Source organism: Lotus japonicus, chromosome 5, assembly GCF_012489685.1.
Source record: "Lotus japonicus ecotype B-129 chromosome 5, LjGifu_v1.2".
Lineage (NCBI taxonomy): Eukaryota > Viridiplantae > Streptophyta > Magnoliopsida > Fabales > Fabaceae > Lotus > Lotus japonicus.
The window spans coordinates 22,137,824-22,149,824 of record NC_080045.1 but is presented as its reverse complement, the minus strand read 5'-3'; the positions used below and the strand labels follow the sequence as shown (position 1 = coordinate 22,149,824).

General features: G+C 42.0%; 1 protein-coding gene and 1 long non-coding RNA gene across 2 annotated transcripts; one reads left to right on the top strand and one right to left on the bottom strand.

Moving 5' to 3' along the window:
* Positions 1-766: 766 nt before the first annotated feature.
* On the top strand, positions 767-1,291 carry LOC130719312 (uncharacterized). The gene has a single exon (XM_057569936.1). It carries the CDS (start codon positions 767-769, stop codon positions 1,289-1,291), a length of 525 nt encoding a protein of 174 aa, XP_057425919.1.
* Positions 1,292-6,419: 5,128 nt separating this feature from the next.
* On the bottom strand, positions 6,420-9,345 carry LOC130716686 (uncharacterized). The gene is made up of 6 exons (XR_009012120.1): positions 9,107-9,345; positions 8,969-9,028; positions 7,333-8,091; positions 7,097-7,211; positions 6,761-6,886; positions 6,420-6,554 (listed from the first exon to the last, which is right to left on the bottom strand). It is a non-coding gene; the product is annotated as an uncharacterized LOC130716686 (long non-coding RNA).
* Between the last annotated feature and the right edge of the window lie 2,656 nt (positions 9,346-12,001).

Sequence of the window (12,001 nt, the reverse complement as noted above, 5' to 3'; positions counted from 1 at the left end):
AAGACACATGACTACATGATCATTTCAAATCCAAGCCTACAAATTTGGAATTGTCATAAGCAGGTTTGGGAATTGATAGAATATTATGTCATTATGATTTTCCTGTAATTAGGCTTAGATTTCTCTGTAATTACTAGCCTAGGTCAACTCTATTGTATCTATATATACAATGCATTTTATCAATGAAAATCACCAATTGAAATTATCTTACATGGTATCAGATTTATCAAGATCCTAACCTCATTTTTTTCCGCCACAGCCGTCGCCGTGCATCCTTCCTTGCACCACCACCGCTGCCTCCTACGCCAGCCGCCGCCGTGCACAACTCCAGCACCGCCGCCGCCGTTCGCGCCCTCTCCTCCCCCGCCCAGCCGCCGCCGCCGCCTGTGCTCTTCCTTTCAGCCCACCGCCGCCGCTGGGCCCTTTCTCTCCCTCACTGCTGCTCTCTCTCCCTGTGCAAATCTACCAGGCGCCTATATCTCTAGCTCTCGCGCGTCTCCTCCTCTGCCACGATTCCTCCGCCGCGCCGCCGCACAACCAGGTGCAGCCCGCCGCCTCCAAGCCGCCCCTCCTACACTCCAGGCTCTGTCTTCTTCACGTTTGTTGTGCAGAAACCACAACCAGCAACCCGACCCGCTAGTTAGTGGATCAAGTCCCCCCGGTTCGCCCAGCCTTCAACCCGGTTTGACTAACCTGGTTGAACCGCCCAGACCCGGTTCAACAAACAGGCAGGCCAAAGTTCTCAAAAAAAAAAAAAAACAGCAGCATGTCTTCCACTTCCGATGACGGTAGCAATGCGACTCCTCCTCCTCCCAAGGCCGATCTTGCCCCACCTACTCCAACATCTGCCAAGGCGGATTTTCATCCTGCTCTTGTCGTTTCCAACATTAAGAATCACATTCCTCTTGTCCTTGATATGGAAACTGATCGCTATGGCACGTGGGCGGAACTTTTTCACATTCATGCCCGTTCTCATCGGGTTCTGCATCATATTGTTCCCTCCACAGACAAACCCCCACCAGCCGTCACTGACCCCACCTATGATCAGTGGGCTACTTTGGATTCCATCGTCCTACAGTGGATCTATTCCACCATTTCCCTTGACTTGCTGTCCACAGTCATGGAACCCAATTCCACAGCTTTGGCCGCTTGGGAGCGTTTGGCTGATATCTTCCATGACAATCAGAATGCGCGTGCAGTTGCTTTGGAGCAGGAATTCTCTAGTGTCCGTATGGAGACCTTTCCGAATGTCACTACTTACTGTCAGCGTCTGAAGACGCTTTCTGACTAGCTCCGGGATGTGGGTGCTCCTGTGAACAATCACGGTCTCGTTTTGCAACTTATTTCTGGTCTAACTGATGCCTACAAGGGCGTTGCAACATTGATCCGCCAGAGCAATCCGCTCCCCACTTTTCATCATGCTCGCTCCATGCTTACCCTAGAGGAAGCAGGTTTGGCTAAGATGAAGCCTGTTGAGCCTCCTACTGCCTATGTTACTACTCAGTCGCGTGCCTTTGATGTCTCCTCCCATAGCACTGATCGTCGGTCCTCCAACCGTTCTCGTTCCCACAATTCTAAGGGTCGTGGTGGGAATCGCGGAAACGGTGGCGGATCCCGTCGTGGCACCTCTTAGGGCTCCTCTCCTCCGATGCCACCTCAGCCACAGTACTTCCCATACCAGCATTGGGGATGGGCCCCGCCTCCATGGGCTGTGCCTCCGTGCCCATACCCAACCTCTCAGTGGACTCGTCCCTCAGCTCCTCCACGCCAACCAGGCATTCAGGGCCAGCGTCCTCAGGCTTATGCTGCTTCGGCCTCACCCGTGCCCACTGACATTGCCACTGCCATGCACACTATGACGCTTGCTCCTCCCGACAGCACATGGTATATGGACACAGGAGCATCATCTCATGTAGCAGCTTCACAAGGTAATCTCACGTCTTATTCTAATTTGAGTCATCTTAATCAGAAATTGTATGTCGGTAGCGGACAGGGTATTCCAATTCAGGGTTCTGGACACACCACCCTACCCACCTCCCAGAAACGCAAGCCTTTAAATCTTTTCCATGTCTTGCACACACCACAAATTGTTAAAAACTTGATTTCTGTGCGACAACTTACTACTGATAACAATGTTTCTGTTTGTTTTGACCCATTTGGCTTCTCGGTTAATGATTTTCAGACGGGGATTCCACTCATGAGATGTAACAGTTTTGGCGACCTATACCCAGTCACTCCGTCCTTTCCATTTGCTGGTCTAGCTCAGAGTCTCTGGCACAGTCGTCTTGGTCATCCCAGTTCTTCTGCTTTACACCCTCTTCGTAGTAATAAGTTCATTAGTTATGAGCATTTTAATTCTAGCGCAGTTTGTGAGTCTTGTGTGTATGGCAAACATGTTAGGTTGCCATTTGTGTCTTCTAATAATGTTACTGTGATGCCTTTTGACATTTTACACAGTGACTTATGGACTTCGCCTGTTTTATCTTCTGCCGGTCATCGGTACTATGTTTTATTTTTGGATGACTTTACAGATTTCTTGTGGACGTTTCCTTTAAGTAATAAATCTCAAGTTCTTGAAATGTTCACCTCTCTGTCAAATCAAATCCGCACACATTTTTCTCAATCTGTAAAATGCCTTCAATGTAATAATGGGCGAGAATTTGACAATAAATCTTTTCATGATTATTGTGCTGCTCATGGTCTTATTTTTCGCTTCTCCTGCCCGCATACATCATCTCAAAATGGTAAGGCGGAGCGCAAAATATGCACCATTAACAACATGATTCGTATTCTTCTCGCTCATGCGTCTGTTCCTCCGTCTTTTTGGCATCATGCCCTTCAAATGGCTACCTATCTCCTTAATATCATTCCTCAGAAATCTCTGTCTAATCTCTCTCCCACTCAACTTCTGTATCGTCGTGACCCGTCTTACACACATCTGCGAGTTTTTGGTTGTCTTTGTTACCCTTTAGTTCCTTCCACTACCATTAACAAATTACAACCCCGCTCCTCCTCGTGTGTCTTCCTAGGGTACCCACTTCATCACAGAGGTTATAAGGGTTTTGATTTGTCGCACAGAAAAATCATTATCTCTCGACATGTCCTCTTTGATGAGACTCAGTTTCCCTTTGCCACCATGCCTACCCCTCCTCCCTCCACATATGACTGCTTCTCCGATACTATACATCCCTCTTTTCTTCACCAGTGGACTCATCCATCCACCTTACCTGCGCCTAGCCCTACTCCTGCAGTCCCTTCTCCCGTGACCACACCCCCACCCCATACGTCCTCTTCCTCCTCTTCTGACTCCCTACCACCCTCTCCTTCACCACCTTTGCCGACTCTACCTGTACCCCCTATCCGTACCATGGCCACTCGCAACATGCGAGGTATCTACAAACCCAGAAAGCTCTTCAACCTTTCTGTCACCATTGATGATCCCACCATCTCACCTCTTCCCAAAAACCCGAAGCTAGCTCTATCAGATCCAAATTGGAAATCCTCCATGCAGTCTGAATTTGATGCTTTAATTAGAAATAATACTTGGGATTTGGTATCTCGTCCTCATGATGTTAATATCATTCGCTGCATGTGGATTTTTCGTCATAAGACGAAAGCTAATGGTTGTTTTGAGCGTTATAAAGCTCGTCTTGTAGGTGATGGTAGGTCACAGATTGCAGGTGTTGATTGTGATGAGACTTTCAGTCCTGTGGTGAAACCAGCGACCATTCGCACAGTTCTCACCATTGCCCTCTCCAGGTCTTGGCCCATTCACCAACTAGATGTTCAGAATGCCTTCCTCCATGGTGATCTACATGAGACAGTTTATATGCATCAGCCATTGGGTTTCCGTGACCGTACTCATCCTGATTCTGTGTGTCGCCTGCGGAAATCTCTTTATGGGTTGAAGCAAGCGCCTCGCGCTTGGTACCAGCGTTTTGCAGATTATGTCTCCACCATTGGGTTTCAGCATAGCACCTCTGATCACTCTCTTTTCATCTACAGACGAGGCTCTGACATGGCTTACCTCCTGCTTTATGTTGATGACATCATCCTCATCAGCTCCTCTCATGACCTTCGTAAATCTATTATGGCCCTTCTTGCCTCTGAATTTGCTATGAAGGATTTGGGACCGTTGAGCTATTTTCTGGGCATTGCCGTCACCAGACATGCAGGTGGACTTTTTCTTAGTCAGAGTACATATGCACGTGACATTATTGCTCGCGCCGGTATGGCATCGTGCAATCCTTCTGCCACTCCAGTTGACACCAAGCAGAAACTCAGTACTTCTGCTGGTACTCTGTGTGATGATCCTACTTTATATAGGAGTCTTGCTGGAGCTTTGCAGTATCTTACATTCACCCGTCCTGACATCTCTTATGCCGTTTAGCAGGTGTGTCTTCATATGCATGCCCCCCGCTCAGAGCATTTGTTTGCACTGAAGCGCATCCTACGCTATGTTCAGGGCACCTTACAGTTTGGCTTGCATCTCTATCCTTCTCCTATCGAGAAGCTTATTTCCTACACTGATACAGATTGGGGTGGTTGTTCCGACACCCGTCGGTCTACTTCTGGTTACTGTGTATTTCTCGACGACAATCTCATTTCCTGGTCGTCCAAGAGACAACCTACGCTTTCCCGGTCCAGTGCTGAAGCTGAGTATCGAGGCGTGGCTAATGTGGTTTCCGAATCTTGTTGGCTACGCAACCTACTTTTACAGCTTCACTTTCCTCTTTCTCAGGCTACCTTAGTCTACTGTGATAATGTTAGTGCCATCTACTTATCCGACAATCTTGTCCAGCATCAGTGCACTAAACACATTGAGATGGACATTCACTTTGTTCGAGAGAAGGTCGCCCGTGGTCAGGCACGCATCATTCATGTTCCTTCTCGTCACCAGATTGCAGACATCTTCACTAAAGGCCTCCCTCGAGTTCTCTTTGATGATTTTCGGTCCAGTCTCAGCGTCAGTGAACCTCCCGCTTCGACTGCGGGGGTGTGATAAAATATTATGTCATTATGATTTTCCTGTAATTAGGCTTAGATTTCTCTGTAATTACTAGCCTAGGTCAACTCTATTGTATCTATATATACAATGCATTTTATCAATGAAAATCACCCATTGAAATTATCTTACAGGAATAAAAGTACTTACAAACCTGATCTTCTTCTTGACACTTAGAGCAATCGACATGGCACGATTTCTGTTAGGAAATCGCCATAGAAAAATAAAAACAGTGACACAATCACAACACAAGGATTTAACATGGAAACTCCAGAATTGGAGAAAAACCACGGTCGTTGTCTAAACTGTCAACCAGAGAATAAACACTATGTGAAAATTGTTACAACACACAGATATTTCTCTCAACCACCCCACAACCCCAGTACACCCACACTCTCCAAAGCTATTATCTTATCAAACCTCACAACACTCTAAAACAACAAGAGTATAAGAAAAGGAGCAAATAAAAGCTTAAGTGTTTGTACTACATAATACTTCAGTTTGTTGGGATGCAAAGAACTGATGCAGCGGATGGTATTTATAGGAGTTGATGTCAGGCCAATGTGTATGCATTATGTGTGTATGCATACCACCATTCTCAACAAGAGCTGCACCGTCTTTTTACCTATGCCAATGTATTTAATTTCCTTGACTTTCCAATTCTGCAATGTTGGTGGGTGGCATACTGTAGCATAGTGATTTTGACTTACAATTTCCCACTTGAATATTGACTTCAGTCGGTCTTCACACCTCAATCATGCAGCAACCATGTTTGACAATCTCCCACTTAAAGTCACTTTTTGCGTACTTGAAAATGTTTTCCATCTTCTCAGTTCCATGCACTACAAGAAAACAGTCTTGTAGTGACCGCAAAATCGGTCACTAAATGGGTAAAATCGGTCACTAAAATATTTAGTGACCGATTTAGTAACCGAATTATATCAGTGGTTAAAATGTTGGTCGCTACGGTTAGTGACCGAAATAGTGACCGAATTAGTGACTGAATTTAGCGACCGATTTAGTGACCGAATTAGCGACTGATTTAGTGACCGAATTTAGCGACTGATTTTGCAACCGTTTTAGTGACCGAATTAGTGACTGAATTAGTAACCGATTTAGTGGCCGATTTAGTGACTGATTTAGTGACTGAATTTGTTCCATCCTCTACTACCACGGTTGCACATAAAACCGTCGTAATAGATATAATTTTTTTGTTGTTTCCAACATGGCATGCAGTCTAGTATTAGCCGGCTAGTTCAGTAGCATTGATGATATCAAATCTAATACACACTATCATTTTAGGTCCAACAACTTATCTAAGCACATAGACATGATACAATTCATGAATTATCTAAGCACCTACACATAATAGTATAATACCTTTCAAGGATCAAACTCAAACCAATCTTTCCTGTTATTCAAAGACTATCTCATGAAATTATGTCTTGTAGAAAGTATGTGATAGAACTAAATTAATCTACAAAATATAGCTAGAAACCTAACTGGTATGCTCCAAATGCCAAGCTCCATGATCACCCCTGTTGTACATCTATATCAAAAGCAAACCAAACCAAGACCTATTATAATCTTTAACTAGAAAACGTTAGTTTCCAACAGCATCCATAACAGTATCAATAAAAAGGAAACAAAATACCTTAAATTTACTTGCTTTGGATGAAATAATTTACTTCAAACAGTTTTACAACAGCTTTAATTACCTATTTCTAGAGGTATAAGACAACAGAAAACACTCACCTTTATTATTGTTAAAACAGCTTCAGCCCAGCTTGTCTTCAAGGGTTTGAGTGCTTGGTTAGGATTGAAAATACAAATGAAGTCAACACCACAGATATTTCCTCTAGGATTTTGATGACTAACCTACTGCAGATTTAGGAAAATAAAAATCCATGGAAAATAAAAATCAGTTAACCTTGTGCTTTTAATAATTTGAAAGCAAAGCATACGTACAATTTTATTTAGGAAAATAAAAATCCATGGAAAATAAAAATCAGTTAACCTTGTGCTTTTAACAATTTGAAAGCAAAGCATACGTACAATTTTATGTACTAGTGAGAATGTGAGATAATTTACCTTGTGAGCATCTGCATAATTGTCAATGTATTTATTAGCAATATCATAGGATGAATCAAACCTCTGGGACCTAAGAAACTTGTAAACATGTCCAAGCTTGCTTCCATTCCAGTCACTGCATTATATTGAAACATGGAGTTCAAACTATAAGGACATCTGATTCCAGTAGAAATTCAAATATCACTAGTAATTCAAACAATAGACTCACTCAGAGTACAATAGACATGGATTTGAACCTATTTTCTTTCTGATATGATTCCACATACTGCAATATTTGGTAAGCCTACAAGTAGACAAAGAGAGAAGAGTTTTAGGATAGAAGGCATGATGGCTACAAAAATCATAAATGAAATAAGAAGAAACAAGGTTTTTGGGGACTGATTTAGATACACTCCCTCCCAACAACTTGCTGGTATTTTAAGGGTCAAACAGAAAATTCAATCCATATCATGCAAAAAAGTAGAGATGTTATTATTTACTATATTCCTCAGAAAAGAGCAAAATATATAATCAGAGCTTCTTGTTCAGGGGAGAGTGGACCGAGATTTCTCTGCTAAAGAATCTTTACAACCTGTCCTAAAAGTATTATTGAGTTCTGATGGAGAAGTGCTCAGGACTCTTGTTATCAAAGAGGTTGTTCGTGTCACTGAAGCTTTTACTCTTAGCACAATTTCTGATTCATTCAAGTCAGTTCCTGATTTTATGAGGACTCTTGTTTTCAATGGCAATGCGAATGCACCCCTTATGATGTCAGAAGCTGAATTACAATACATGATAGAGCTTAGAGATCAAGTATTCAGGATATGGAGACTTCTGCAGTCCTCTAATGATTTTGATCCAGCACTTTTGCTACCTATACTACAGGTCCTTCAGCAACCTGAGGCACGAAGACTTGGGGGGAGTGTTATGGGTGGCATCACTCAGCGTCTTGCAGCACGCTTTCTGCAACAAGTACTTCGTGTTCCAGCAACAGCTTCTACATAAATATCGTTTCACTGTCAACAAATGTAGTCTAGATAAGGTTATTCTGAGCAGGGAAAGAGGAGTTACATTACATTCTTAACACAGAAGGAAAATTTATGAAGTTGATTCTTCCAAATTTGTATATCTCATTCCTTTTGGATCCTATAATTTGTTGCAAATGACTGTATATTATTGTATATATTATTTACCCTGTATTATTGATGCTGCTCTCATGATGATCAACATCAACAGATAAGAATAATGTAATATATAAAATGGAAAGGCATTTCTCTTGCAAAAAAAAAAATATATAATCAGGGATAAGGGGAAACCATTTTAACTTGTAAGACCTTCCTAAAATTACACATAAGATCTTTTAACAACCCCCTGCCCCTCTCCCCCTGCCGAAAACAAAGGTCTTTTGATCTGTTAATGAAGAAAGGAGACACAAAGGGGGGAGAGCAGCAAGAGAACCATTGCAGGTGACATAAATACGTGAAATTTGACTATAATCAATTCAGTGGGTTAAGGGAAAAAAATTTATTCTCAATTTTATAATCTCCACTTAGCCTCATTCTTCTCCTCCCCCAAACCCATTAAACTAAATAAACATAAAAACTCCACAAACTGAGTATTCAACTCTGCATCACTTAATCAAATCACATATAGCTGGGTGATAGAGCTGCTATATCACTATAAAGCAATGATTTATCACTACACAGACCATGAATAACAAAGACTTATACTATGCTCAAAACTAACTAACTACACATCTCCTAAATCTAACTAGATTCAAGGGTGGAAAACAAAATAAAAACCATGAGATTTTTGTATACCATCCACGATCTCCTTCAACGGAGACATGGTGGGGTTCCGACGAAATCGAGAAGGGGGAAAAGGGGGACTTACTTCGGCGAGATCATCGCTGAGAGAGTCTAGGGTTCCGACCCGGAGATTGGGGATGTTGAACTGCGAAATCAATGTGAAATTGTGAATCAATAAAAGTAGTGAATTGAAGAAGAAGAAGAAGATGAGGTAGTTGGTTACTCTGTAAAGAGGGGTATCGAAGGAATGCTTAGAGACATTTTGCTGCAACTGGTTCCATAACTCAGATGCAGAGTTGTGAACTGGAAGAGAGACTACCCACCACACCACCGCACCACCTAACTAACAACCAAACCCAACCAGCCACGAACCACCACGATCCTCCCTTCCTCGGCACTAGAACCCTTCCAGAACAACCCCACGAACCCAGAACCTCCAGCGAGCCACCCAGATCCAAACCATCTCCCCTCCTCCATTCGACGGAGGACGGTGCAGCCGCGGCGGAGAGCAAAGGAGCGACAGCGTTGAGTTTGAGAGAAAGAGTCGAAGATGTACTGAGAAAGAAACTATCAGGGTTCGAGTGTTTAGTAAGATTGAGGATTTTGTTTCCAGTGTTTTATAAAACACTTAACAAAAACAAACGCGTTACACAGGTTAGAAGAGATTTCAGTCCAGTTGGCAAGTGGAAGCAAGGTTAGTACACCTATTCAAAGGAGGCCAAGGATCGAATCCCCAACTGAGAGACTTTTGTATTATATTCTAATTTTACAAAGAATTTTAACGTGAATTTGTGACGGAAAAGTTGGTCACAAAAATAGCGACGAATTATCAATTGATGAATTACTTAAAATAGCGACGAAATAGTCCGTCACAAACTTTTCCGTTACAAAATCAGTCACTAATCGTTCATATTTGGAGGTAGTGAAAAAAAACCTTAATTCGGTCACAAAATCGGTCACAACTGTGACCGAATTAATTCGGTCACTAAATCAGTCACTAAACAGCGAATTTCTGGTAGTGATGCCGCTCAAGCTCAAGTGAGTCAACCCCACATCACATTGTGCTCCCACTCAACATGCATCTTCCGCTTCCATTGTCTTCATCGACAATCATTGTCTATACCGACAATCATAACTTCCATTGTCTACCCCCAATCATTATTCAAAAGAACTATCATACTCTACCATAAAGAGTATATTTCACTTGGAACTAAACCATTCAAAGAATTTCTTTATGTCGAAACCATGCTGAAAAATTATGGTGCAACTTCCATGTTGGCTTTCTCCGGAAGTTCTTTAGCAATTGACATAACTTCACCATACACCTTGTATCAATGTCAACCAATGCCTGTGTGCTATTCTGAATCTGCTAGCAATAGCACATCCTTTACCATGACAGTGCGGTAATGCCATGAGGATACACTTGTCATTTTAGAGAGCATCATCCTCTCCCAAAATGAGAGAGATATTGCTAACATTTGCCTTAGAGTCATTTTCTGATGCTGTTGCACCTGGACAATTTTTCTTTACATGCCCAGACCTTCCACATTTCCAGCATGTAATATTCCTTTCCTGGTTCTTCTTACCATAAGACCCACCTCTGACTACCAGCGCTGAGCTTGATGAAGTGCTATCTTCACATTTCACTCTTCTTTCTTCAGAAGTAATTTTGCTGACAACATCCTCAAAGCTCAAAGTTTCCTTCCCATATATCAAAAGAGGTTTGATATGCTCATAGGGAGATGGAAGAGACCATATGAGTCTTAGTGTTTTATCTTCATCATCCATATCAACTCCAATAGCTTCTAATTCGGAGATAATTCCACTTAGAGCACTAAGATGATCAGGGACTTACATATTATTCTCCATGCGTAAATTGTGGAACTGCTGTTTCAGCAGCAATCGGTTTGAAGTGCCTTTTGTCTGATATAACCCTTCGAGTTTCTCCCAAAGTTCATTGGCTAATGAAATACTCTGCACATTTGCAAGAATATTCTTAACTAAACATAGGCGGATTGCACTTGCGACTCTCAGATCTAGTTTCTCCCACTTCTCATTCTTCATGTTGGAAGTGTTTCCTTTCAATGCCTTGTGAAGTCCTACTTGTATTAACACATCATTAACTTGTATTTTCCACAAGCCAAAATTGATTCTTCCATCAAACTTCCCTATGTCACTCTTCACAGCATTTGAATAACTTGACATTGTGGCTGCGTGCGAACTGTAAATCATACACCAGGTTGGTTCCCAGGAAAGAGAGGTGAGTCACAATGGACACACTTAATTACCAAGTCTTTCCTAGCCAGAACCTTTTGAAACAACACTTTCACAGTATCACACAACACTGCAACCACAAAACATTGTAAGAATAGTCCCACCGAACCAATTGCTCTGATACCAGTTGTTAGGAAATCGTCATAGAGAAATAAAAACAGTGACACAATCACTACACAAGGATTTAACGTGGAAACTCCAGAACCAGAGAAAAACCACGACCGTTGTCTAAACTTTCAACCAGAGAATAAACACTGTGAAAATTGTTACAATACACAAATATTTCTATCAACTATCCCACAATCCCGGTACACCCACACTCTCCAAAGCTATTATCTGGTCAAACCTCACAACACTCTAAAACAACAAGAGTTTAAGAAAATGAGCAAATAAAAGCTTAAGTATTTGTACTACATGATACTTCAGTTTGTTGGGATGCAAAGAACTGATGCAGCGGATGGTATTTATAGGAGTTGATGCCAAGTCAATGTGTATGCATGCATTATGTGTGTATGCATACCACCATTCTCAACAAGAGCTGCACCGTCTTTTTACCTTGACTTTCCAATCCTGCAATGTTGGTGGGTGGCATAGTGTCGCATAGTGTCGCATAGTGAGTTTGACTTGAAATTTTAATTATCTCAAGTAAATAGTAAGTAAATGAGAGACTAATACAAGACCTGAATTATCAATAATGTAGAAAAAATAAATTTGCAAGATCCTCCATTGAAGCAGTGATGGAAGAACACGAGTGGAAGAAGAAAAAGAACTCAGATGAAAACCGAGTTCAGAGCGCAGAAGAGATAAATAATTCTAGTACCATATTCAAAGTTGACTAGCAAGA

Bases quoted from the DNA above. Each gene is read 5' to 3' on its own strand.
- LOC130719312 (XM_057569936.1), top strand. From the start codon at position 767: ATGTCTTCCACTTCCGATGACGGTAGCAATGCGACTCCTCCTCCTCCC.